This window comes from Natrix helvetica (assembly GCF_964273705.1).
Source record: "Natrix helvetica genome assembly, chromosome: 5".
NCBI lineage: Eukaryota > Metazoa > Chordata > Lepidosauria > Squamata > Natricidae > Natrix > Natrix helvetica.
This window is the reverse complement of record NC_138551.1, coordinates 143,789,647-143,817,634: the sequence shown is the minus strand read 5'-3', so window position 1 is coordinate 143,817,634 and position 27,988 is coordinate 143,789,647. Positions and strand designations below refer to the sequence as shown.

General features: G+C 45.8%; 1 protein-coding gene across 6 annotated transcripts; it reads right to left on the bottom strand.

The window, feature by feature from the left end:
* Positions 1 to 1,193: 1,193 nt before the first annotated feature.
* On the bottom strand, positions 1,194 to 26,619 carry RCC2 (regulator of chromosome condensation 2). 6 transcript variants are annotated; one of them, XM_081954654.1, is made up of 14 exons: positions 26,591 to 26,619; positions 26,194 to 26,245; positions 21,856 to 22,204; positions 19,707 to 19,800; positions 16,330 to 16,473; positions 16,080 to 16,211; positions 12,334 to 12,422; positions 11,016 to 11,130; positions 9,412 to 9,578; positions 8,446 to 8,626; positions 6,950 to 7,055; positions 6,292 to 6,364; positions 4,983 to 5,060; positions 1,194 to 3,465 (listed from the first exon to the last, which is right to left on the bottom strand). In XM_081954654.1, exons 3-14 carry the CDS (start codon positions 22,183 to 22,185, stop codon positions 3,361 to 3,363), a joined length of 1,614 nt encoding a protein of 537 aa, XP_081810780.1. In that variant the 5' UTR covers positions 22,186 to 22,204; positions 26,194 to 26,245; positions 26,591 to 26,619; the 3' UTR covers positions 1,194 to 3,360. The 6 variants fall into 6 exon arrangements, with proteins under 6 accessions (XP_081810780.1, XP_081810782.1, XP_081810781.1 ...); XM_081954656.1 differs by lacking the exon at positions 26,194 to 26,245 and having other exon boundaries at positions 26,590 to 26,619; XM_081954655.1 differs by lacking the exon at positions 26,591 to 26,619 and having other exon boundaries at positions 26,194 to 26,373.
* Positions 26,620 to 27,988: the final 1,369 nt, after the last annotated feature.

Here is a 27,988-nt window from a genome sequence, read left to right as displayed (position 1 = left end):
AATGGGAGAGGGGGATGGTATGGAATTAGAGGATATGTAGCCATAACAAAATTCCTTCTAGAAAGCCAAGGTCATCCTTTGTCATCCTCTGGACCTGACCGGAACTGGATGGGTGGAACTACCAGCATGGCAGTGGGAGATTGGACCAAGTGATGGACTTGTGGGTGTGGGGGCAAGATCTTGAACTTTCAACTGGGAAGGGGAAACCGGGAAGCTTTCTGATTCGGGTTTCCCAGAAGGGCCAACATGGCTCTCTTAATAAATTGGAACTTTGAGCAATACTTTGCCTTGGACTCTGATTTACTTTTGGATGCTATTTGGAACCCTGACACTGATTTTGCAGCCTCCAAAAACTCTGTTTGAGAGGACTTGCAGGTCAGTGGGTGGGGGTCAGCGGGTGGGCAGGGGCTACATTTGATGTATAAGACGCACCCAAATTTTCGCCCTCATTTAGGGGGAGGGAAGTGTGTCTTATACCGCGAAAAATACGGTAACAATAATTAACAACAATTTGCATGGCAAAAGAATGCAGATTTACAATACAATACAATAGTAGAGTTGGAAGGGACCTTGGAGGTCTTCTAGTCCAACCCCCTGCCTAGGCAGGAAACCCTATACCATTTCAGACAAATGACTATCCAACATCTTCTTAAAGACTTCCAGTGTTGGGGCATTCACAACTTCTGGAGGCAACTTCTGTTCCACTGATTAATTGTTCTAACTGTCAGGAAGTTTCTCCTCAGTTCTAAGTTGCTTCTCTCCTTGATTAGTTTCCACCCATTGCTTCTTGTTCTACGCTCAGGTGCCTTGGAGAATAGCTTGACTCCCTCTTCTTTATGGCAACCCCTGAGATATTGGAAGACTGCTATCATGTCTCCCCTAGTCCTTCTTTCTCTTAAGCTAAACATCCCCACTTCCTGCAACCGTTCTTCATATGTTTTAGCCTCCAGTCCCCTAATCATCTTTGTTGCTCTTCTCTGCACTCTTTCTAGAGTCTCCACATCTTTTTTACATTGTGGCGACCAGAACTGAATGCAGTATTCCAAGTGTGGCCTTACCAAGGCCTTATAAAGTGGTATTAACACTTCACGTGATTTGTTCTAAAGATATTCGGCTAGGCAACAAGTCCTGATATGAATGCAGGATCATCTCTGTTGTTAGGTCAGCACAGAAAGAAGGAGAAGACTGCAAAGTCTAAACAAACCCATCATTTATTTAAACATTTGAGAAATATATATTAAAAAAAAAAGTGGAGGGAAAAACAAAAGAGAGTGACAAGACAAGGCTGAAAACTTTTTCCCATCTCATTTAACTTTAATTGGTTCTCATCCCGCTGAGCCCTTCACCTTGGTGAAGAAAAAAAAAATTCAGCAGTTTGAAACGCAAACCTTTTAGGCCAACCAGGTCAAAATCAAAACTTTTTAATTAGCACAAAAAACAGCTGTTTCTTTGGTGAAAATGGAAGTACCTCTTTCTCTTCTTTCTCTCCCATGGCAAATAAATTATCCCCCGCTACCTTACAATGATGGCGGAAGTGTCTGTCTGTCCCTCATAAGAGGGTTAGAATGACTTAATCAATGAAGAAGAGGAACATCGGGAAAAAGGAATAAAACAGTAAAGGGGGTATCAGAGGCTGAATGTACCAAAACAGGAAAAGGAGGAGAAAATATTTTGAAACAGACCTGTGCAAAGAGTCCACATCCACAATTAGCATTAATCTTGGATGCTCAGAAAGCGTTCGATAACATAAATTGGCAATCCTGATTTTGCTCACTTGAAAATTTAGCATCAAGTCAGCAGGTGCTGCTTTCCAACTTTCTCCAAGTACCATCCATCAGTGGTGGGTTTCCGTAAATTTTTCCCCCGATTGATTGCTCATTAATCTAACTCAAAGTTAGCAGGTTAAAAGGTGGCTAAAACCCAATCGAGAGATGCCAATGATGGTGAAACGGGAAAGCATCCTGTCCCTCATAATAAACCAAATGGAAAAAAGAGCAATGTGTAGCTTTCAAGGCACAAAATTCCCATCCCACAAAGAAAAAAACGAAATGGTGGAAAATAAAGACAGCTGTGCATTAAATTCCCATCAGGCTTGGAAACGCATCTCCTGCTTTTCTGGGAAACTTTTGCAGTCTTCTCAATCAGGGATCAAAAGGGGGTTACCTCTTTAGGGGTTCAAGAGAAGGGGTCTGCAGGAATGGCGTTCCCCAGACTCAAAATATTATTTTAGGAGGCCTGAAACATCAGTCTGTGAACCCACCTCTCAGCTCTGCCAGTCAATGATCTAAAGAAATAGCTCTTTCAAAAGAGGGGCTCGAAATTTTCACTTTCTAGCAAAGTGGATGCCAACCAATAAAGAGGAAAAGAGAAACAAGAGAAGGAGTTATTTTTCCGAGCTTAAGTACCAGAATTTAGGAGAAGGAAATATAGAGAGAGGGAGGGAGAGAGAAAGGGAGAGACAGAGAGAGAGGAAGGGAGAGAGAAAGGAGGAGGGAGAGCGAGAGAAAGGAGGAGGAAGAGAGAGAAAGGGGCATGGAGAAGAAGAGAGAGAAAGGGACAGGGAGAGAGAGAGAAAGAGAGAGTGTTAGTTCACTCCAGATATGTTTCAAGGCAAAAAGTTCCCTTCATTTGTTCTAAACTTCTCCTGTGGTCAGCCACCTAATCTCAGAACAATTGCCACTTTCAAGGAAAATGTACTACAAGTCTCCTCTTCCCACAGATGCCCAACCACACTAGGTTGCAAGAAAGCAACGCTGGACATCACAAAATAACTCAATGCCAATCAGCATCTGTGGCAACCCGGAAACACAATGGCACAAAATCGCTCAACGTTAAATCAATGGGACCTCTTGAACTTACAAAAAGGAAATTACAAAAAAGGCACAGGAATTAAAAAATAATAATAGCACCTTCTTCGGGGACAAAACACAAAGCATAGGCCACTCTTTGCAGTAGAAAAAAAACAAACTTTCAATGCTGTGTTACTGGTCCCAAACAGGCTTAAGAGGGGAAGAACAAATGGGACAAAAATGCTCCTGAAGTTTCCATCGGACTATAGTGACTGAAAAAGGGATGAATGGACTTCAATTTATCCTCCACCACCACCACCACAAAAAAATAAAAATACAAAAGAAATAACAAAATACAAACAAGCCACCTTGGGAGAAAAAGATGGGGTGGAAGGAGCAGGGCACGGAAGAGTCCTAGCAACAGGTAGTTAAAACTTCAAATGGCGTATAAAAACCGATATCTCAGAAGTCTAACAAAACGCACGGAAGGGCCCGCGGTCTTCTCTTCGCCAACCGCTGACGCGGTGCATTTGGCAGCTCGCCTGGTTGAGGGAAGAGTCCTCTGCCCGTGTCAGAGGGTGCGTGGGTTGTATTCTGGCAATTTCTTGATTTTCTCCTTTTCGGCTTCGCTCTCGTCGCGGGCAATCGCCAAGGAGTGCGAGTAGCCCATGGCGACCTGTAAAAGAGATGGGATTGCTTGCGTGGATCGCCAAACCACACTTCCCTTCGCAGGGTGAGCGATGCTGCCCGAAATGATCCGCACAACAGCTTCGCGCCATCATCTCTGTTTGCACATTCAACGAAGGCGCTGCCTGCGTTAGGAGGCAGCTCCCCGAATGCAGAGGCCGAGTATTTTGCACGTCCTATGAAAGTGTCCGTAGTACACGCATGGCTGAGTGCAAGTCAATATCCCTGATCTTTAGTTTGAATACGCTCAACTTGTGAGGAGGAGATTGAAGAATGCTTATAAAATAAACCAACACACAGGTTCTAAGAATTGTTTGATCTCCTCTATGCAATGTTAACATATAAGGTTTTATCTCTCTCTATTTACCTACCCTATTCCTCTCTCTTTCTCGCTCTCATCTATATATCATCTATCTCTACCTATCTTTCTGTCTCTCCATGTCTATCTACCTATTCTCCCTCCCTCCCTTCCCCGTCTCCCCCCCTCTCATATAGCCTCCCTATACTATCCCCCTTCTCTCCCTCAGGCTTGCTCCACAGAAGCTTCTGTTATCCTTTCCCCTTCTCTCCCTCAGGTTTGCCCCACAGAAGGGGGGGCTATCCTATTCCCCTCTTCTCTCCCTCATGCTTGCCCCAAAGTCTCTTATATCATCCCCCTTCTCTACCTCAGGTTCGCCCCACAGAACTCCCACCCCCTCCCCTTTTCCTCCTCAGGCTTGGCCCACAAAAACTTCTGTTATCCTTTCCCCTTCTCTCCCTCAGGCTTGGCCCACAGAACACCCCCCCCCCCTTTCTCTCCCTCAGGCTTGGCCCACAGAAGGCCCTCCTATCCCCCTGCTTTCCCTCATGCTTTCCCCACAAAAGTCTCTTCTATCATCCCCCTTCTCTCCCTCAGGCTCGTCCCACAGAACTTCCACCCCCGTCCCGTTTTCCTCCTCAGGCTTGGCCCACAGAAGCCTCTCCTATCCCCCTGCTTTCCCTCATGCTTGCCTCACAAAACCTTCTGTTATCCTTTCCCCTTCTCTCCCTCAGGCTTGGCCCACAGAAGCCCCTCCTATCCTCCCCTATTGCCTTCACTCCCTCTCCCTTTCTCCAGGTCCCTTTCTCCCTTTCCCCCTTAAGCCTCTTTCCCTACCCTCTCAGGCCTCCTTTTCCCCAGGCATCCCTTCCTATCCTTCCCTTCCAGCTCTTTCCTCCTCAGAAAACCCTCCTTCCTCCTTTCAAACTCCGTTTCCTCCTCTTCCCAACAAAACCTCCTCTTTTCCCCCTTTCCCCCTCCCACATACTCCTATCCATCTTTCTCTATCATACATACATGCATACATACATACATACATACACATACATCCTCCCTGTCTGTATCTATCAACTATTCACCTCCCCCTCCCTCCCCCCATTCATTCCTTTCCTTTCCCTTTTTCCTTCCTCCCCTCCTTCCTTCCTTCCTGTCTTTTCCCTCCCTTCCATCCACCCACAATCACCCTATGTATAAGCTCGCCATTTTACCTGTTCTGTGTAAATCCCATCCAGCGTTTTCACCTCCTGAGCAGCAGTTGATGACTTCGGCTTGTGATCTCCGTAACCCTGAAAAAAACAAGGGAAGGAGCTCTATCAGAAGGGATCTAGCAGGCTCCATCTCTCTTCTATGTGTGTGTGTGTGTGTGTGTGTGTGTTGCATTTTTACTGATAAATAAATGAAGGGAGACTAGTATAGATCTATTTCAAGCTATTTAGCTGTCATCAGCTAGCCATAACCTTACTGGGATTCGTACCTGGGCTGTTTTTACGTATTAGGCTGTTTTTACGTATTACCTTAACCTCTAAGCCACAAGCTCTCCTCCCTTATCATCTGAGCCAAGGAAATGATTAAGTGTTATGTCAAAGCACCTGGTATGCCCAAATCTGGGAGGGAGCATACGCTTCCTTTTTGCCTCTTAGCTCCACCCTAGAATCCCAGCTATCTCAATCTTACACGGGAAAAGACCCGAATACAGCAAGACCAGAACGAACACACACACACACACAAGATAACAAAAGACCCCCTGCGTTAAAGAATCTATGCTCCTTGGAATTTCCCATATGGTCTCTGTCACTGCGTTAATTGTTTGCTAGCTGAACTGAGAATAATTACTGCGCAGGTCATAGCCCTTATCAGCAAGTGATGTACTGCGCCTGCTCACACACATTCCAGAGACTTCTTTCCTTTTGATCTTCTGTTCGTCTGCCAAGAAGGTGGACGATAATTGCTCTTGTCAAAATGTAACAATTAGATAGATTTGTTTATTTTCTTATTTTCATATTAAAAGTTTTGTTTTCATTAGAACATGTTCTCGGGTTTTTATTTTCGCTTTTTCTGAAGATATGCTGTTTGGAAAGCCGTCGATTCTAGACCTCGTTAGCTCAGGGTGAAATTTCCCCTGACAGTCTCCACATTTTCCAATCTGGTCTCCACACTTTCTAAGTGGGGAAACTGGTAACTTCATAGAGAAAAACCCCTTTGCTGAGTTCTAAGTCAGGCCCATCTCCAGCAAAATTGCCAAGCAACCATCTAAGCCAGTGGTTCTCAACCTTCCCAATGCCACGACCCTTTAATACAGTTCCTCATGTTGTGGTGACCCCCCAACCATAAAATTGGTGTCTCGGTTCCTAAGACCATCGAAAATACGTGTTTTCCGATGGACTTAGGGGACCCCCCAAAGGAGTCCCGACCCACAGGTTGAGAACCACTGATCTAAGCTGTGGCATCAGAGGGGTTGCTGTGAGAGGGTCGGCAAATACATTTATGAAATAAGATCAGCCACAACCACCTTCTTACCAGCTCTCCAAAGGTAGGAGAAGGCCCCCAGCTGATGGTGCTCTCATCTGCTGCCACTATGATGCTGCTCTTCCTGAAAATGAGGCAGAAAGTTACTATAAAAGAACTGCAGGTGCAAAAAAATGGAGAGAAGGCGGTCTAAAAAGGTAAACGTCAAGGGTTCCCCTCACACATGCGTGATAAGTCATTCCCGACTTTAAGGGGCGGCGCTCATCTCTGTTCCAAAGCCGAAGAGCCAGCGCTATCCGAAGATGTCTCCGTGGTCATGTGGCCGGCATGACTCAACGCCCGAAGGCGCACGGAACGCTGTTCCCTTCCCACCAACGGTGGTTCCTATTTTTCTACTTGCATTTTTGTACGTGCTTTCGAACTGCTAGGTTGGCAGAAGCTGGGGCAAGTCACGGGAGCTCACTCTGTTACGCGGCGCTAGGGATTCGAACCGCCGACCTTTCTGATCGACAAGCTCACCGTCTTAGACACTGAGCCACCTACAGAAGACGTCCTACAGAGGTTGCAAACAAAAGCACCTAGAAAACTCCAGCCAGCAGAGCTAACAGCTGGATCACAGGAATTCTCCCGCAGAACACGAGCTCTTCTTCCAGGATTAAAAGAGGAAAACAAAGGGAAGCAGAAGAGAAGAATAAAACCGCTTCCTTACCCACAGGACAAACTGCGGATTTTCCAGCCACACAGATCCTGCACAGTTTTGGGGTACATTGTTGACTCTCGGGAAGTGTTTGTTGCTCCCCAGAAAAACAGGCCTCCTGCAGCAGGTACCAAGGAGGAAAAAAAATGCTTTGCTTTTGTGCATTGTTCACAAGGACAACTGCTCTCTGTGAGCCTGTTAACAGACAAACGGCGTGCAAATTTGAAGCACGGCTTGAATCCAGAGAAAAGCGTGTGAAAGCATGAATATATGAGACACAATGATAAAAGATGTATTTATATACACTTGATAGATATTTTAGGATTTCACATACCATTGAAAGTAATGATACACAAATATAAAATGTTGGTGAGCCTTTTTTATATGTACTGCAAGAAATACCAGAATAAGACAGGTGACACTAGAAAGATTTGTTATTATTAAATAGATTTATAATGATGTGACAGGTAGTTGGCATACATATGAATTTAATTCTTAGAATACATGCCTAAAATGAAGGAATTATAAGAGTAAACTGAATATATGATTTACAATGATAACAATGCACTCATGTATATTGGGTTGATAATTGCTGATTTTATACACAATTGAAAGCGGTGATGCACAAATGTTTGTGACATGCTAAACACATATGTAATTGATGATATTTTTATGTTATATGTATGCTTGTTTTTGTTTGTTTAAAAAATAAAAAAACTTTTATATAAAAAATAACGTGCGAAAGCGGAGGCTTAAAATGGGCACCGCGCGCTGTGGGGGTGGTCAGAAAATGGTGGCCGTCAATCGCGCTCGGCGTGGTATCCACTGAACTACAAAAAAAATTGTTGGCGCTTAAAAGGAAGTGTCCTCAGTTCTCCTGCGGTCGCTAGGTCCCTTCTAACCGACCAATAGCCCGACCAAGTGACAGTCTTGCCTCCGACCTGAGTGGCAAAAGAAGACAAACACCCCCACCCACCCACCCAGCTTGCTCCACCACTTCAGCAGGAAAAAAATATTTAAAAATACCCAAGGAATAAAAACAAAAAATCTGTGCACAATTTGGAGAGTCCAAGCCAAATTATCCAAAACAGCTGGAACTCACTTAACTGTGTCCTTAACGGGCCAGACTGAGTTAAAAAACTGGCCTTAAGGAGGAACAGGAGGCGTGGTTAAAGAAATTTGAACTCAGTCCTTGGGCAAACCAGACTAATTTAACCCATGCTTGGACTCTCCAAGCAGCGCACGGGAGAAGTTGACATTCTAATTTTCTCCATTAGCCGGAAAGAGAACTGAATTGCATTAACTGGAAACCGCAATATTAAAACAGGCAGCAGTTCTCACGAGAGAGAGAGAGGGGGGGGGGGGGAGAGAGAGAGAGAGAGAGAGAGAGAGAGAGAGAAGTATACTTCCTTGTGATATATACACTGACAGCAGGAGCTTGCAAAAAGAATGCTTTTTAAAAAAATTCGAAGAGTTCCTTCGTTGACCGATTCCAAGACCGAGCTTACCCGTTTCACTGACTGCAAAAGAGCAGGTGTAGCCTGCGTAGATCTGTGCAGCCCCGCGGCCGGGGAAGTCGAAAAGCTTCACTAACCGTGGCACCATCTCGTCCCGCTGCTCCGCGTGTCCTAATCGGCCGTAACCGCCAAATCCCCAGGAGAAGACACGCTTCTGCGAGTCCAGGATGAGCTGGAGAATGGCAGGAGGTTGTGAATTAAATTCTAGATGGAAGAGAAGGAGGCGAGGTGATAGAGGAGGAGAAGGAAAGGAGGAGAAAGAGATGGTGGAGGAGGAGAGGAAGAAGAAAAGGAGAAGGAGAATAATTAGGAGGAGAACAATTAGAAGAAGAATCAGAAGGACAATTAGGAGAATAAGGAGGAGGAGGAGAAGAAAAAGGAGGAAGTAGAAAGGAGGAGGAGAAAAAGGAGGAAGAAGAAAAAAGGGGGAAGAAGAAAAAGGAGGAAGAAGAAAGGGGAAGAAAAAAAAGAAAAAAAGTGGAAGGAGAAGTAGAAGAAGAAAAAGGAGGAAGAAGGAGGAGAAGAGGAGGAGGAGAACCACAAGAAGAAGAAGAGGAGGAGGAAGAGATGAAATGTTCTTCAACTAGGTTCTGATGGACTGATGGATGGGGGTTTTTTGGTAAAAAAAAAAGTTTTGGCCTCAAAACAGTTCCTTCTAGCTTCTATTCTTCATTTTGAAGGGTCCGTTTTAAGGCAGGAATGCAATTCCAGTCAGATCCTATGAACCGGCAACATTTAAACGAGGTGTTTTCCCTCCTTTGGCATTGAAAACATCAGAAAAACATTTTAAAGTCTTCTTCCTCATCCACTCCAACCTGCTGTGACACTTAACAGCAAGAAATCGTTTAGAAAGTCAGCATGCCGACCCACTTTCAATCTCTCCTGTGGCTCCCCTGTTTTTCTGCAGTCAAAGTTTGTCGCTGAACACAAAACCACAGACCGAACAAAATCTCTTACCGTGTGATTTGCACCGCACGCCACATCCCTCACAACGATGTTCGGGACCGGTAGGATCTGGCCGTCTTTGGTCTTCTCAAGAAAGATGGCTACGCGACGGGGAACCAGCTCGCAGTCGTATTCTATCCTCTGGGCTCGGGCGATGAATTTCCCGTCAGAGTTGTGCCCTGTTGGGGGGCAGAAAGTTCGAATCTAAGGGGCGTCCTTCAAACTTTCTGTCAGAGGTTTGGCAGTGTGACTATTATTATGAGATAAACCGCAGGAGCAAAACACAGCACACAAAGCCTTTAGACAATTAATAGTGGTTTATATATACATATACACAGACAAATCATATGGTAGATAAATTCCTTACCACTCAGCTACGAACACAAGGAGAGAAATGAGATACACGACGAGAGAAAAACGCCCTCTAATGGCCACCTATATATAGACACCTCTTAAGAGAAATGACTTGTGTGGTGTATCGCCTCTTTAAGACTTGTATCAGTCTTAAAGAGGCGCTATCATATTTTGCTGAATCATCCTCATTGCATCAGCTTTCAGCTTACAACCTTACATCAGCTGGCAGCTATTAAATCCTCATTACCTGACACTCCTCCCATTTAAAGCTATGCAGCTGATAATCCAAATGCTTCGACATAATCTTTGTACTTTTCTACAGATGCAGGTTTTCTTAACATATCAGCTATATTACAATTGCTGGAAGAATGCTGTAATCTGATCAGTTTCTCCTTTACAGCTTCTCTCACATTACAGCATTTAATGTGTACATGTAATTACATTAACATTTACTGTGTTTTTCGGAGTATAAAACGCACCTTTTTCACTCAAGAGGCTGAAAATCTGGGTGTGTCTTATACACTGGATACAGCATTTTTTGCCTCCTGAAACCCCACCCCCTTCACCAAAATGGCCCTGAATAGCTTTTAGGCGGCTTGTAGAGTGCTCCTGGGGGCTGGGGAGGGCAGAAATAAGCAAAAAACGAGCCGTTTTTTGCTCAATTTTGTCCCCTCCAGCCCACAGGAGCACTCTACAAGCCACCTAAAAGCTATGCATGGCCCTTTTTTTAGTTTGACAAAAAAACGGGCCATTTTTGGCTCGTTTTTGGTCCCCCCACAGAAGCACTGTACAAGCCTCCTAAAGGCTATTCATGCCCTTTTTAAAACAAAAAACGGGCCCATTTTCCCCCAAAACAGGCCATTTTGGGGAAGTTTGCAGAGTGCAAAAACTTTTTTTTTTTAATTTGCCTCTTCAAAACCTTGGTGCGTTATACTCCGAAAAATATGGTGCATCTTTCAGTAATTGTACATACCTTGTGTATTACCAACATTTCCTGGTATTGTTGCAGTTGATACCTTACACTGCATACTCTGACCTCACACGCAATAATCTGTTTATGAGGTACACCCTTATTACTCCTCTCAGACCTTTTCTATTTTCTATTTCCAGTCTCTCCTCTTCTACATCTATATCATCTGTGCTTTCATGTTTTATCATAGTTCTATCTTCTTCTAATCTCTATCTGACTCGGTCTCATTGTCCGGCAGATTAGAACTCCGTACTGTTTCCCCAAAGCCATCCAAGACTGTAGAGAATCCTACCTAGCTGTCCGTACTCAGGACAACCGAACGAGTAAAGATTCCCTTTGCAATCCATAATCATGCTAAACTCTGCCCCGCAAGCCACCTTGGTAATCGGCTGGCCGTTGTATATGATCTAAAAGAAAACACACACATACACAAACAAAGGTTTAAGGAAGCACTGAAAAACACATTTCTTCTCTTTTTTTCCCAAGCTGTTGTGGCCCGCCAGTGGCCAGCGGAGCTGGCAGCAGATTCGGACAGTGAGGAGGTTGGGGAGGAACATGGGCCAGTCCTGGAGTTTGGGGAAGGCTCTGATGAGGGCTCTGTGTCGGAGGCAGAGATGGGGTCAAGGCCGTCCGACAATTATCAGCTGCCTTCAGAGTCAGACATCAGTGAGGCAGAAGAACAGCTGGAGCCTGTTCCCAGTGTGCGCATGCGCAGAGTTGCCAGACGAAGGGAACAGCTAAAGAAAAGGGGTCGACTTGGGAGTAAAGCCACAGGTGGATGGGGAATGCCCCCTCCCAGAGGAAATAAAAGAGGAGTGAAAGGGGAGTGGAGTGGAGTTTGCAGGAGGCAATTATTTCGCTTAACTGGTTCCTGACTCTCCGAGACTCCTTGCAAAGATATCAGCCTGGCAGCTCTCCAAGCCAGAGAAGGTCTGTGACTGTAAATCCTCCTTTGAAAGACTTTGCCGGCTGTGAATGAGCAGAATTCACAGCAAATTAATAAAAGGGTTTTTTGTCGGGACAAGGAGTTTGTTTCGTGTTCTTGGGAAAATAACACAGGTCGACTTGCAAGTAAGGCCACAGGTGGGCAGTGAATGGTCCCTCCCAGAGGATATAAAAGAGGAGCAAAAGGGGAGTGGAGTTTGTAGGAGACCATTAGTTTGCTTCATTTTTTCGTGACTCTCCGAGACTCCTTGCCAAGTTTTGCAGATATCAGCCTGGCAGCTCTCCAAGCCAGATAAGGTCTGTGACTGTAAATCCTCCCTTGAAAGACTTTGCTGGATGTGAATGAGCAGAATTCACAGGAAATTAAAACAAGGGGTTTTTTTGTCGGGACCAGGAGTTTGAGTCCTGCTCTTGGGAAGCCTAGGTCAGAACAGGAGCGCCACGAGTTCAAGACTGCTATTAGTACAAGCCTGTCTAAATTTTGCTTTTAAACACACATCTCTGTGGCAAATGGGATCTTAAAAGTTTTTGGAAGAGAAGCTGGAACATTAATGTTTCCAGTTGAGGGAGGTAGTAGTTCAGGCAGTGAGAAACGGGAAAAGCGGGAGAAAACGTTGAATTAGGAACAGGAGGCAATGTTGCATTTTGAAGACTGCTTCTTGTACCTGTGTAGGACTAGGAATGGCGTCAGTCTGGTTCCCCAATCCAAGCTGCCCCATCTTGTTCTCTCCGAAAGCAAAAACAGATCCGTTCTCTAGAAGGAAAAGATTTTTAAAAAGACCCTTCTTATCTCACTTGGTCAAAAACAGCCCCAACACAAAGCTCAAATGCCTCTTAACATAGCTCATTCTCAACTTAAAACCACAATTTCGTCATTACGGATTGAAGAAGGCTGGAGCCTCTGACGGACGTGGGAGCCAAGGAAGAGGCGATGCTGAAGGAGGAGCTTGTGCCAGATTTTTTGGGGGGAGGGGGGGACAGTGGTCAGCCCGCGGTGCGGCCAAAACCATCCCTTCCTCCTTTTGTAACCCCACCTTGATTTCTCTCTTTTCTCCCTCCCTCTCTCCTCTACTTTCTTCCTTCCTCCTCTCCTTCCCTTTCCTTCTTCCCTTACCTTTCTCTTACTCCTACTCGTCCTCTTCCTACCCTCTCTCCTCTCTCTCTCTCCCTTCCATCCTCCTCTCCTTACCTCTTTCTTCTCCCCCCCCCGTCTTCCTTTCATTCTCTCCTCCTCTCCCTTTCTTTTTCTATTGTTGTTGGCGTATATTTCGAAACCCAAGTTTATGTTTCCTTGGGATGTTATTTCCAGCAGCCCAAATATAATTTAGTATCATTTCTTATTCCCTTACCTTCGCTAGTCTACCCTAGTTATGTCCCCCCCCTTTAATATCTCATTCTTGAATATATACTTATATATTTAATATTTTCTTTTCTGTTTTCCCCTTCTTCCCCCCCCCCCCCCCGTTTCCATTTAATAGTGTGTCGTCTGGGTACTTTTATCTTCTCCCTACTTTCTTTTCTAGCTCGCTTTCTCTAGCCAATCATAAAATCTTCCCCATGTCTTGAAGTACTACGATTCCTCTTTATCCTTTATTTTCATTGTCAACCTATTCATCTCTGCACAATCTAATATGCAGCCCAGCGAACGCCGGTCGGGAGCCCAGTTCCTCCGCAGAGTGGTGGCACTCAGTTCAGCCGTGGCTGGGCCCCCCGCCTGAAAGCCATCTATCCCAGGAATTCATGGTGCCAAGTAGTGGTAGGAGAGACAGCTGACGAGGAGGGAGAGTAGTGTTATTCGACAGCCCCAGGAAGCTATACCATGGATGTACTACGGGAGCGGTTTGGAGAGGCCAGCTTCCGGGACGTTCCTTCCTGGTCTGTTCCTTTGGCTTGAGGTGGCTGGGAGTTGGCAAGGGGCAGTGGCTGAAAGTCACTAAGCAAGTCACCACATAATCCTGCCCGATTTAATGATATTTTTTTTTAAAAAAATTAATTGAAAAGACTGTGCCATGTCAGGATAACAATTACAAATAAAGCAAAGCTGAAGAAAAGTTAATAGTAAATCTTAACACCCAAGCTAGTAACTATAACAATAATATAATAACAGTAATTATAGTTATGTCACCAAAAAGAATAAAGAAAAAGAGCTTTAACTAAATTTCTATTTACATTAGCCTATTTACAATTTTTCCCTTACGGTAGTCGGTTTTATACAACTTTATTTTGCATGCTAACAATTATTGACATTCGCAAACCTATTTTCCCTCTCATTTCTGCCTCTCGTCTCTATCCATTCATAAAATTTATTCCATGTCCGATACTATTTCGAGTCTTCTTTATCTTTAATTTTTAAGGTTAATCTATCCTTAAAAACTACAGGGAGGGGCTTCTCCTGCTGCCGTCCACCAGGCAATGCCAACGGGCGACACCTAGGAGTAGGGCCTTCTCTGTGATGGGCCCAACCCTCTGGAATGACCTCCCCCCCGACATTAGAACCACCACCGACTTCCGCTCCTTCCGACAAAAACTGAAGACTCACCTGTTCCGATTAGCTGGCCTGGCACATTCATAACTTTTATCCTCCGGCAGATACATTTTAACTGGTATTTTAGGGGAATTATTTTTAAATTTAACTTATGGGGTACTTTTAAGGGTTTTTTAAAAACTATATTTTAGATACTTTACTTAGATGTACAGTTTTTCTTTTAACCTCCTCCATAACTATTTAACTATTTAATTATTTATGTTCTGTATTTTCTATGTATTGACTGTACACCGCCCCGAGTCCCTTCTGGGAGAGGGGGCGGTCTATAAGTGCAAATAAAGTAAAGTAAAGTAAAGTATCCATGTTGACACAATCCCAAATTTTCCTAATTATATCCTCATCCGATGGGGTGTTCCCGCTTGTCCAATATTTAGCATATATAATTCTTGCTGCCGTCAATATATGTAGCACTAAATATATGGTTGCTTTATCATAACTTCTGGATAATATACCTAAAAAGCATGTTTCTGGTTTGAACTCAAAATGTTGTTCAGTTATCATTTCCAACCAATTATGAATTTTCTCCCAGTAATTCCGTTTCTTTCCTACATGTCCACCACATGTGGTAGTAGGTTCCTGAAATCTGGTTACATTTCCAGCATTTGGCAGAGGAATTCTTATACACTTTGGCCAATCTTGGGAAGGAACAGGCTCAAGCTCAATCCCTCCAAGACTGAGTGGCTGTGGTTTCCGTCATCTCGATTTGTACACCTTGTTCCATCTTTGGTGATAGGGGGATAAATTTTAGCCCCCTCAGAGAAGGCTCGCAATCTGGGAGTCCTCCTGGATACGCGGCTTAGTTTAGAAGAACACCTGACGGCCATGACCAGGGGGGCCTTTTACCAGGTTCGCCTGGTACGTCAGTTGCGCCCCTTCCTGGATCGGGATGTTCTATGCACAGTCACTCATGCCCTCGTCCTTTCTCGCCTGGACTACTGCAACGCTCTCTACATGGGGCTGCCCTTGAAGAGCACCCGGAGGCTTCAGCTGGTCCAGAATGCGGCCGCGCAGGGTGTCATGGGGGTACCTAGGTGCTCCCATGTTACACCCCTTTTAGGCGGCCTGCACTGGTTGCCGGTTGTTTTCCGGGTGCGATTCAAGGTATTATGACCTTTAAAGCGCTCCATGGCTTAGACCCAGGATACCTGCGAGACCACCTACTGCCACCAGTAGCCTCCCACCGTCCAGTACGATCCCACAGAGTTGGCCTCCTCAGGGTGCCGTCGGCCAGACAGTGTCGGCTGGTGACCCCCAGGGGGAGAGCCTTCTCTGTGGGAGCGCCTTCCCTCTGGAATGAGCTGCCCCCGGAGCTTCGCATAATCCCCGACCTCCGGTCCTTCCGACACGCCCTAAAAAGTTGGCTTTTCCAGCAAGCCAGCCTGGCCTGTTAATTTAAACTCGTTTTTTAAATGTATTGTTCCATAAATTCGATTTGTTTTTTTGGATATATATTTAATTTCTTTTTAACTTTTGGGATGTGTGTTTTTTTAATGTTGTACGCCGCCCTGAGTCCTTTGGGAGAAGGGCGGCATATAAATCCAATAAAAACAAACAAACAATCTTGCAGGCGGCAAATGCCACCTATAAAACATTTTATGCCCGATTTTATGACTTCTGTTGGCAACAGTTAAGCAAACCCATTCCTGCTCTATAGGGCAAGAATTTTTGCTGGCAACTGGAAGTAAATTCTGATTTCCCGCAAATATATATATATATACATCTCCAAATGTCTGGACTTCAACTCCCAGAATTCATAGCTTGCTGGGGAGTTGAAGTCGACACCTCTTGAAATGACCAAGGTTGAAAAAAACACTATTCTAAAGTATCTTGGCAAAGTCACAGAGACACAACCCAAGGCACCAATACCTGTGAGGGCCAGTGTGTGGTTGCGTCCACAAGCGGCCAACACAACTGTGTCACTGCTGAGCACCTCTATAGGTTTGGGAGCGTCGACCCGCTTGGTATCTCCATGGCCCAGCTGTCCTTTGTCGTTGCGTCCTGGGGAGAGACACAGGGAAACACACCGTTGAGAGTATGCTCGGTGCATTTTCCCATTGAGATCTTGATAAGCCCAACTCCAGCTCAGACGCGCAAAAACGAAGCAATGGAAACTCACCCCAGCTCCACAGCTTCCCTTCCACTGTGATGAAGAGGCTGTGAGCGGCACACGGGCCCGAAATTACCGTCCGAACTTGGACTCCCGAGAGACATCCGTACCTGTGTGGCCCCCACAGGTTCTGGCCAAGGTTGCGATAAGCAGCTGCAAAGATTATTATTGTTAATTCAAATCTGGTCTAGCCACCCAATTCTAATGGGACTCCTGGCAGCGTATACAACCAAAAAACTATATAAATGATTAAAACATACAACCACACAGGTAGCCTGATTTGAAACAATCAGAAAAGCAAGGTAAATCGTACCAGCTCCCTGTTGTCGCCCGCCAGCAGAGCTGGTGTCAGATTCGGACAGTGAGGAGGTTGGGGAGGAACATGGGCCAGTCCTGGTGTCTGGGGAAGGCTCTGATGAGGGCTCTGTGTCGGAGGCAGAGATGGGGCCAGAGGAGCGAAAGGGGAGTGGAGCTTACAAGATACAATTAGTTCACTTAATTGATTCGTGAGGCTCTGAGACTCCTTGCCAAGTTTTGCAGATATCGGCCTTGGCAGCTCTCCAAGCCAGATAAGATCCGTGACTGTAAATCCTCCCTTGAAAGACTTTGCTGGATGTGAATGAGCAGAATTGACAGTCAATTAATAAAAGTGTTGTTGTTTTTTTGTTGGGACCAGGAGTTGCTCTTGGGAAGCCTCGATCAGAACACTCCCACCCCAATATATGAATACAATGAAATAGGAACATTATTTTTTTAAAAAAAAATTCCCTTTGTTCAGCCTTTTAAATAACCTGGGATGCCTTTATGCAACTTTTAAAGCTGGAACGTTTTCACCACAATTTGTTTCTTGCATGGCTGAATGGATTGCATGGTCCCAGAGAATTGCTGCCAGACACATATAAAAAAGGAGAACAAAGGGAATTTTTTAAAAACGCAAAATAAAACAACATGACAACATAAGGAAGCAGGGGCAAGAACCTCACTTTGTGGCCTGCATTTTTTTTTTTTAAATAGACTGGGCTGCTGGAAGGTCTCCTTTGTTGCTAAAGCTGTTCCTAAGTCAGAGTTTACGTTCTTCTTTATATTTGAATTTACTTTTAAGAAGACTCAAAGTGTCAACCAATTAAGATTCTCTTTTGCGGCTTGGAAAAATGAGCAACAAAGCGGTAAAAAGTGAACCTGCAAAATTCGTAAAGCAGAAAAAAAATCTCTTTGGATATTTTGCTTTGGACTAAAACTTCCATTTACGGACTTTGTGTTTTTCCCAATAAGTTCCAGAAATGAACTTTCCTGGGTTCTCAGCAGGAAAGAATCAGATGCTGGAGGCCTTGAAGTTGCCTCATGCATTTTACATGGCCGTCTATTGTGCCTCTTCGCCCTGCACCAGTCAGACTCTTTCCCCCTCTGCTGGGCTCTCTTGCTGAAGATTACAGGCCGAGCGCAGATGTCTTTAAAGCCAGACAGCATAACAAAAGGGACTCAGTCTGGCTTGGAGACTGCGACAAGATAAGAAAGGATGTGGGTGTTGTGGCTCGCCAGTGGAGCTGGGAGCAGATTCGGACAGTGAGGAGGGTTGGGGAGGAACATGGGCCAATCCTGGAGTCTGGGGAAGGCTCTGATGAGGGCTCTGTGTCGGAGGCCGAGAGGGGGCCAGAGCCGTGTGCCACTTATCAGCTGCCTTCAGAGTCAGACATCAGGGAGGCAGACGAACAGCTGGAGCCTGTTCCCAGTGTGTGCATGCGCAGAGTTGCCAGACGGAGGGAACAGCTAAGGAGCAGGGGTCGACTTGGGAGTAAGGCCACAGGTGGACGGTGAATGGCCCCTCCCAGAGGAAATAAAAAGAGGAGCGAAAGGGGAGTGGAGTTTGCAGGAGATCATTACTTCGCTTAATTGGTTCCTGACTCTCTGAGACTCTTTGTCAAGTTACCCTAACCTTAACCTCAAGTGCAGAAAAAGTGCACACTTCGATCAATGCAGAATTTTGAATGCATTTAAATTTCCTGTTTCTAAACCTTCCACCTCCCTCAGATCAAGCCATTAAGCCAAGAAAGAGACATGGTGGCGCAGTGGTTAGAGTGCAGTACTGCAGGCTACTTCTGCTGGCTGCCGGCTGCCTACAATTTGGCAGTTCAAATGTCACCAGGCTCAAGGTTGACTCAGCCTTCCGTCCTTCCGAGGTGGCTAAAATGAGGACCCAGATTGTTGGGGGGCAAGAGGCTAACTCTGTAAAAGCCACTTAAGAGAGGGATGTAAAAGCACTGTGAAGTGGTATATGTCTACGTTCTTATTGCTACCTTCCTTCCTTCCTTCCTTCTGGTTAGAATACAGTATTGCAGGCTAACTCTGCCCACTGCCAGCAGTTCGATCCTGACCGACTCAAGGTTGACTCAGCTTTCCATCCTTCCGAGGTGGGTCAAATGAGGACCCAAATTGTTGGGGGCAAGAGGCTGACTCTGTAAACCACTTAGAGGGGGGCTGTGAAGCCGAATATAAGTCTAAGTGTTATTGCTATATTATAAACCCCACAATTCTACATTTCCTTTGGCTCAACCGGTGCAGAAAACTTAACCGTTTATTCTGAATTAGGAACTGCTGTTTTTTTGGTTTCCCAAGCTCTCCACCATTTCAGCTGGCCGACATGATTTTTTTTTTAAAAAAAAAATTATTTTATTTTTACTCTGGGTGGGTCCCTGCGCATTCTTGCCCTGTGTTTATTTAAGAAGGCAGTGCTCCAGGGGGAAAAAGCATCATCACTCTCACCTGTAGCTTTTACCAAAAAGAGGTGCTTTATATTTCTTCTGGAATAAAAGTCTAATGGAACCCATTAAAGAAACCCAGCCTAAAAAAACAACAACAGCCGCCCTTGTCTGAATCCAGCCACAGATGTTCTCTTAGAAATAAGAGCAATCGGCCACAGCCACAGCTGGCTGGAGCAGTGGCCTTCCTCAATTGTGTTTCCACGTGGGGAGATTGCACCCTCAGATCACTTAATCCAAAATGATAAATAAATTTTCTGACAGTGAGAGCAATCAACCCATGGAACAGAAGTTGTCTTCAGAAGTTGTGGGAGCTTCAACACTGGAAGCTTTCAAGAGATTGGACTGTCATTTTGAATAGAATAGAATAGAATAACAGAGTTTGAAGGGACCTTGGAGGTCTTCTAGTCCAACCCCCTGCCAAGGCAGGAAACCCTACACCACATCGGACAAATGGTTATCCGACATCTTCTTTAAAACTTCCAGTTTTTGCAGCATTCACAACTTCTGGAGGCAAGCTGTTCCACTGCTTTGTCAGAAATGGTGTAGGGTGTTTGGATGGGGGGTTGGACTAGATGACCTACAAGGTCCCTTCCAACTCTGTTGCTCTGTTAAATATGCTTTACTTACCTTGCTGTTTTGGGACTTCTTTCCGGCCAATCAAGTCCCAGTTGGTGGCTCCAAATATCAAGAGCTGTCCTTTACACTTCGAGCCCTCCAACTTCTGAAAAGGGAAACAAAAGTTTTGATTTTAGAAGTGAGCGGTGTCAAGTCCCGAGAACCAAGAATTAAAGCGGACGGCTAAATCACGGGTCGAAATCCTTAACAGAAAATCGAGGGTTTTAAGCATCCCTAGCAGAAAAGATTTTAGCCTACGACAAAAACAAAGAGAATTCTGCATTTATTGAAAGAAACACGGATAGCTTTCTTTCCCCCAACATTTTTTTCTAGTTTTATTAATTTACAATGCAACATACAAAAAGAATACTGTGTTTCCCCGGAAAATAAGACAGGGTCTTATTTTCTTTTGAACCCCCCCCCCAAATAACTGCTGGGCCTTATTTTCTGGGAGGTCTTATTATTTTTGAGGTGCGGCCCACGGCCTGCAGATCAGCTGATCCAGAGAGGGCTGGAAATTCTGTCTCTGTTTATGGCACACTCTTACCAGCCTTAGTGTCACTGGACCTGTGGCTCTTTTTGCGGCCGCCACTAAGAGGGGCGCAGTGGCTAGGGTTTGCAGGAGCAGCCTCCGCAAGGCCATTCCACATGGATGGCAGGTACATGTGGGAGGCATGGGGCATGTCCCCCCCTCCGCCACAGGAAATGGCGGGGACCAGCTGAGCGCGTGTTTATTTTCGGGGAGGGCTTATTTTAGCGTATGTGCTCAAAAGCCTGACTGTGCTTTTTATCCAGGGAGGACTTGTTTTCGGGAAAACAGGGTACAAAAGCAAATATTAGGGAAATTAAGAAAGGAAAAATGGGGACAGTGGGGGAAAGCAAGGGAAAAAGAAAAAAGAAAGGCATTGATTTCAACTTCTTTGGTGCAGTAAAATAAGGCATGAACACCTACCCTCAACTTTTGACTTTTTCGTAATAATGAATCTAGCCGTTTCTATTACAACAATTCTAGCTCGTCAGTAAAACCCAAAACCAGTTTCATTTTTTTCCCCCACCACAAGCACAAAGTCCAGAAGTGGTTTCCAAATAGAAATAAGAGATGAAACACGGATAGCTATTTTATGAGTTTTTAAATTCGTGGAAAACGTGTTAGTGAAACACAGATATTGAAAGGGGTGGGTGGGGTGGGTAAGATACAGGTGCAAAATGTCTGTGTTCGCACAACTTTTCAAACCAGGGAAAAAAACAAGAGGCGATGGGATCCAGAAGAGGCAAGAGGTTCCCAAATCTTAAGAATGAATGCATTTGCAGTATGGATAAAAATTAAATGCCTGCAGCATTCTTGCGTTACATAAAAAAGCAAATGTTTCCAAATAATAATAATAGCTAAAACTGGCCAACCGAATGCTAGCAATCTAGTCCTGAATTTCAGTTTGTACTCTGCCCTGGAGAACTTTTAATTTTTTTCTGTGGGTGGCAAAGAACCATGGGGAAGAAGAGGTTGCTTTTGTTGAGTTTGGTCTTTTAAACAAATGAATGAAAATATTTTGCCTTTTCTTTTTTTCTCTGAAAAAGAACCTGTGGGCAGAAAATTTGGGGGGGCAGGGGGGGATGGGGCACTCAGCATAGAAGGGCATCACCGTGGCCGGAAGGAGGTGGTGGGCGACCCTCCCCATCTGGAAGACCCCATCCCCCATCAGTCTAGCCCATAAAAGGAGTCTGCGTTCATTCCCATTAAGGGACGCTGCATCTTTAAAGACTCACAACTTTAGAGCAGTGATGGCTAATCTTTTTGTCCTTGGGTGCACTTGCCCACACTCACAACGCAAACAAGGGGTGGGTTGCCCATTTTTTTACCACCAGTTTGGCCACACTCCCACGCACGCCGCTTCTGCGCTTGCGCACAAGTGTCCGGACCGGCGGGCAGAGTCTCCCACCGCCCACTATTACCGGTTCGGCTGAAGCCTCCTGGGACCTCCCGCGCACGCATATGACACCTACCCCACGCATGCAAGTGTCTCCCATATGCGCCCCATGCATGCACGGCAGAGACCCGAAAATCAACTGGCTGGCGGGGAGGGCATGCATGCAAGCCTGCCATCGGTTCGCCATCACAGCGCTAGACCCATTTCCCAGATAGGCAAGACTGATCATCCCTTACAATGCGCTCCTTGGTGTGTTCGGGCTCGTTGACCACCACGGCGGCCTGGGATGACTGCAAGCCGGAGGGGTTCTGATGTTCTCTCCCTCCGGGCCGGGGCGCCTTCTTGCTTCCTCCGGGGGCCGAGAGTATGGGCAACACCAGTCCGTCCTGCTCCTCTCCGCTGCTACCCCCGCCACCATTGTTGCTGCTGCCGCTGCTGCTGCCCCCACCACTCCGGTTCTTCTTCTTCTTGGCGGTCAGCGGGCCGCCCCGGCCGGTGCTCGCCCGTTTGCGCGCCGCCCCTGTGCCGTTCCCCGAACTGGCTGCATCCGCCTTCCGCCGGGGCATCTTCGTAACCTCCTATCTTCTACAAACAGAGAGAGAGAGAAATAAGATGAATAAGGAAGGAACCCAGAAAAACAGCCGCGTTGCAGAAAGGTGTGACACCCCCCCCCCCCGAAATGCAGAGAAACAGCCTGGAAATTCACCCAAAGTTTCTCAAAATAAATGACAATTAATTGTGTCTTCTCACAACCTCCGATCTGCTGCAAAGCTGCGGGTTTTAGCATTTACACAGCCTTTTAGAAGGATATGTAAGGGTGTGCGTGAGAGAGGTTATTTTATTATTCCACACAGAAGTTTGCTTAAGGGCACAATCTTGCATTTTGTGGGAAATGCCTGGATGCGCGTGCCTAAAATCACAAAAACCCATTAGATTCAGCCGGATTTGCTCCCAAGGGGCAGAACAGAAGAGAGATAGTATTAACCTAATTAACGTGTGTTTTTCCCAAGCTTGGCCACTTTTAACAGGTACGGACTTCAACTCCCAAGATTCCCTAGTCAGCCATGTTGGCTGAGGAACTCTGGGAGTTGAAGTCCTCACATCTTGAAGTGACTTCAGTTTGAAAAAGACCTGCATGAATGCTAACATGGAAGTACTTTTACACACACACAAAAAGGCAGCTGAAAATTAAAGTAGAAACGAGAAGTGCCCCATCTTTCCTCCTTTCCCCACAGCTAAAAAATGAATTTATAGCTGACAAATGAGGGGATTTTTCATCCCCCTACCTGGCGGGCAAGCAATCCCAAAATAAATAAATAAAAAACCATAAAAGAAGTGACCCAAGCTGTAAAGACTGAAGGGAAGAAAACAATATTTGATCTTTTTCCCCCTCATAAATTGCTCATTTCCCCTTAAAAATGAGGAAGTTCGCAAGAGCTGACAGGAAAAAAAAAGCCCCCTCATAAAACAATATTTAAATATTTAACAATGACTCTTCCCTCACAGGAAGATGGAAGAAGAAATAAGAAAAGAAAAAAGAAAAAAAGGGGAAGATGAGAAGGGAAAAAAAAAAAGAAAGATGAGACAAAAAGGAGATTTTTTTTTTAAAAAAGTTCCCACGCTCTTCCTTGGTTTTGCACAAGTTGAGCAGGGGTTGGACTAGAAGACCTCTAAGGTCCCTTCCAACTCTATTCTGACAAAAAAAGTCTCTGAGGCCCAGGAAGACCCTCCCCAAACCCCTAATGTTGGTGGGCAAAGGCAGGCTTGTCTTGTTGGGTCCCTCCTCAGAGAAGGCCCAAAGCCCCCCAAATGGGCACCTTCAGCCCCTCAACAAGCCAAGATGCAGCCCCAGAGAGAATGAATGGAAACCAAGATTAAGTTTGGGGGGGGTTTGAGCATGCCTCACAAGCCCAACATGCTTAATTGGGGGTCCTGGGGAGGGGGGACCCCGGCCCACCACCCCATTTTCCTCCCTGCTCCAAGGAAACCAAATTGGAACTAGCCAGGATTAAAAACCTGGCTTGCTTGGCTGAAGCAACTTCCAACCAAAGTCGAACTAGCTATAGTTCAAATCCTGGCTGTCTGCTGAACTAAGATACGGCGTTACCCAATTCAGCCATGATCTGGGTGGGCTTGAACCCCCTCCCCTCGAATGGGTCACGTCCCCCCACCCAGCCCCCCAAAATGGGGGGTCGGAAGGCTGTTGGGAGAGACAAAGTAATAAATAGGAATAAATAATTAATATTTAAAAGTTAATAATTAATAAATGGAATAAACAGGAATAAATCAGTCTTTTAAGGGACCCCCCAATAAAGAGCTCCCAGGGGTTGGAAATAAAGTTTGGGGGCCTGGAGAGAAACCCCATGGATTAAAAAACAAAAGGCAGCAGGAACATGGACCAAAAGGATAAATTAAATTAGGAAAATTTGCATCTTTACATCAAAAATATCCCTTCATGTCTACCCCACCCCCAAAACCCATTTTTAGGGGAAAGAAATCTTAATAATACAAACTGAGATCTCCCCCCCCCCCCCCCGGTCTATTTTCCCTCTAAGCCAGGTTTAGGCTGGGTGTGTGTGTGTTAAAGGGCCACGAAGCCCCTCACTCACTCCAGAGGAAAGGAGGCCACCAGGTGAGGCCTCTCATCTCTCCCCCCCCCCCAGCGTATCTCCCTTTGTAACCCAGGCCCACAAACCAGGGAGATTTCTATCCCTGTATTTTTAGGGGTGGGGGTGAAAAACTGAGAACCCCCCACTTTAAAAGAAGCCCCTTAAAAGTTCATTATTCGCTGCCCAGCTTTGCAGGCCGTTTTCCCACTTGGAAATGGGATGCAGATATGGAGGGGGGGAGGAAGACCCCCTTCCCCATCCTCCAGACCCTAATAGATCCTCTCCCAAAAGACCCCCTCCTCTCCTTGCCCCTCTCAAAAGGGAAACCCCCTCCCCATTTTCACACGCATCTGTCCTGAAACCCCCTCCCCTCCAAATCCTTCTATGCTGCCCTTTCCCCCTATGTTTTCTCTCCCCCCCCCAGGTTTATTTTCCCTCTAAGCCAGGTTTAGGCTTGAGGGGGGGAGGGTGTTGGAGGGCCACAAAGCCCCTCCCTTACCAGAGGAAAGGAGGCCACCAGGTGAGGCCTCTCATCTTCACCCCACCCCACCCCCCAGCATATCTCCCTTTGTAACCCAGGCCCACAAACCAGGGAGATTTCTATCCCACCCCCCTTCCCTGTATTTTTGTGGAGTGGGGGTGAAAAACAGGGAACCCCCCCACTTTAAAAGAAGGCCCTTAAAAGTTCATTTATTCGCTGCCCAACTTCGCAGGCCGTTTTCCCATTCGGAAATGGGGTGCAGATATGGGGGGGAAGACCCCCTTCCCCATCCTCCAGACCCTAATAGACTCCTCTCCACTCCAAGGGAAACCCCCTCCCCATTTTCACGTCGGGAGGATTTGAAGGCAGGAGGGGGGGAATCTCTTTTCTCTCTCCTCTGTCCTGAACCCCCCTCCCCTCCAAACTCTTCTCTGCTGCCCTTTCCTCCTAAGTTTTCTCTCCCACCTCCCCAAACCCCCCTCCCCAGATTACCTGCCCCCTTTGCCTAACCGCCCTCCTCCCTCCATGCAGTCAGGAATTTTTTTTTGCAAAACTTAAAAATCAGAATTTGCAAACTTTTCGCCCGGGGAAGGAAGGAAGGAGGTAGCAGAACGAATTTATTTTTGTTTTTAAAGTTTTAAAAAAAGGGAGGAAAAGGCCGATTTGGGCACGCAGGACCCTCCTCCTTCCTTTCCTCCCCCTCCCCAATCCCACCACCAAGCCAGCCGCCGAACAAAGACGAGGGGAACCGAATCGCCCGGACACGCGTCTTGGTCTGAACGCAACCCCGATTCGCCCCCAAACAATGCACGATTTCCCAGCCAAAAATCCCCATCCCCGCTTTTTTTTTTGCAAAGGGAAGCCCCCCCCCCATGCAAGACATCCTACCCCACCCAGGAGACATTTCTCCCCCAACTCGCTTTTTTGGGGGGGCATTTTAGAAGCCCCCCCCCCGTTTCTCCCTCCCACCGTCGTTTCCCCTTTTGCAAAATTAAAAAAAAAGCAGGTCATTTTGCACAAAACGCGACCACCCACCTTTTTTACCCCTCCCGGTGGGGACTTTTTCCGCCAATGCAAAAACAATCCACGACCCCCGTCCCCCCCTCTCTCTTCCAAACCAGACGCCCCTGGCCCTTCTTATCTCCCTCTTTCCTTCCTCTTTTTCATTCTTTCTTTTTTTTCTTTTCAAACCCACCTCTTTTCTTCTTGACTTTTTTTTTTCGTTTTTTGGGGGGGAGGGGGCTGGGCCTTTGCCCCGAGAGTCTCAAATATATCCTCCTCCTCTTCCTCCTCCTCCGTCTGTTTCCTCCCTTTCCCCCCACCCCCCAAGGCCTTAAAAAAAAGAGGAAAAAAAATCCGCCTTGCACCTGCCTTCTTCTTTTTTCCCCCTTGCTTTTGCAAAAATAATAATAATAATCAAAAGGAAAAAAAAACCCCAAAAGAGGAGATGGAGAGAGAGAGAGAAGAAAAAAATGCAAACAAACTTTGCAAGGTCTGGAGAGGCGTCTTCTGGAGGGGTGGTGGGCTGCTTTATTCAACCACCCCTCTCTGGAAAGGGGGAGGAAAAAAAAGGAGAGGCTTCTTTGCAAAATTACACTCCTGGATGTAAGAATTAGGAGACACCCCCCCTTTGCAGCGTCCCTTCAAACCCACCCACCCCCCCGTTTCCTCTGTCTGCCTTTTTTTATATATATTGATTTTGAACAATGGGACCTCTGTCTGTCTCCGATTAAACCACGTGGATCCGCCTTCCTTCCCCCTTTTTTTTTAAATTCACCCCCCTCCTTAGTCTTTCTCTGTCTCTGACCCCCCCTCCTCCTCCTTCCGTCAATCTTGCAAAAAAAAGAGAGAGAGAGAAAAAAACGTCGCCAAACTTTCACCTTCCTGCCAATGGCAACGTGGATCCAAATGCATTAAGTCAGTACCCAAAGATGCATATTTATATTTTTGGGGAGAGGGGGGGGGGGTTTAAAAGCAAAGCTTTTGCATTTTTTTTAATGTTTTGCACTACTTCCTGTGAAGGGGGGGGGTTTGAAGAAGGGGGAGGGAGGGAGAGAGAGAGAGTTTGGGCAGAGCCCACCCACCAGATCGACTTAAAATAGAAATAGGCGCCCGCCAGTACAAAACAGAAACACATGTATGGACAGGAAAGGAGAGAAAATCCGGATTGGAGTTGGTCTGAAAAGGGCCCTCTCTCCCGTTTGCACAGCACCCTCTGAAGGACGGGATGACTCCGATAGGAGAAAAATATTATCCCTTTTTATTTGGGGCAAAATTTGATTTCCTTCGTTTTTTGCAAAAAGCTGGCTATTTGCAATCAGCCAAACGGGCTTTTTTTTTTTAAAAAAGGGAAAAAATCTTTTGGTAAGCAAGATTTTTTTAAAAAAGGGGGGGGGAAATCTTTTGGTAAGCAAGATTTTTTTAAAAAAAGGGGGGGGGAATCTTTTGGTATGCAAGATTTTTTTTTTAAATGGGGGAAAATCTTTTGGTAAGCAAGATTTTTTTTAAAAAAAGGGGGGAATCTTTTGGTATGCAAGATTTTTTTTTTAAATGGGGGAAAATCTTTTGGTAAGCAAGATTTTTTTTTAAAAGGGGGGGGAAAATCTTTTGGTAAACAAGATTTTTTTTTTAAAAGGGGGGAATCTTTTGGTAAGCAAGATTTTAAAAAAGGGGGGGAATCTTTTGGTAAGCAAGATTTTTTTTTAAAAAAAGGCATTTCACTCTTTTTGCCAACAATTGCAGGAAAGAGCACCCAAGATGATGAGGGGACTGGAGGCTAAAACATACGATGAACGGTTGCAGGAACTGGGCCTGGCTAGTCTAGTGAAGAGAAGGACCAGGGGAGACAGGATAGCAGTCTTCCAATATTTGAGGGGCTACCACAGAGAGGAGGAGGGGGTCAAGCTATTCTCCAAAGCACCTGAAAGCCGGACAAGGAATAATATTGGATGGAAACTGACCAAGGAGAGATTCAACCTAGAAATAAGGAGGAACTTTCTGATAGAGAGAACAATCAACCCATGGAACAGAAGTTGCCTTCGGACGTTGTGGGAGCTTCATCCCTTGAGACTTTCAAGAAGAGATTGGACTGCCATCTGTCAGAAATGGCGTAGGGCCTCCTGCTTGGGCAGGGGGTTGGACTAGATGATCTACAAGGTCCCTTCCAACTCTGTTAATCTGTATCTGTAAGTGTTCTTTTATCAAACTGAAGCCAGCTTCTGGATCACACAGAATTCATGGGTGGGTGGGGAGTGTTGTTTGCGAACATTAAAATAAAAA

Bases quoted from the DNA above. Each gene is read 5' to 3' on its own strand.
- RCC2 (XM_081954656.1), bottom strand. From the start codon at position 22,185: ATGCCCCGGCGGAAGGCGGATGCAGCCAGTTCGGGGAACGGCACAGGG. The intron at 12,423-16,079 runs GTATTGGTGCCT...TTTTCCTTCTAG, and splicing joins CCACACACTGGCCCTCACAG to AGAACGGATCTGTTTTTGCT. The intron at 6,365-6,949 runs GTAAGGAAGCGG...CCTCATTTTCAG, and splicing joins ATCCGCAGTTTGTCCTGTGG to GAAGAGCAGCATCATAGTGG.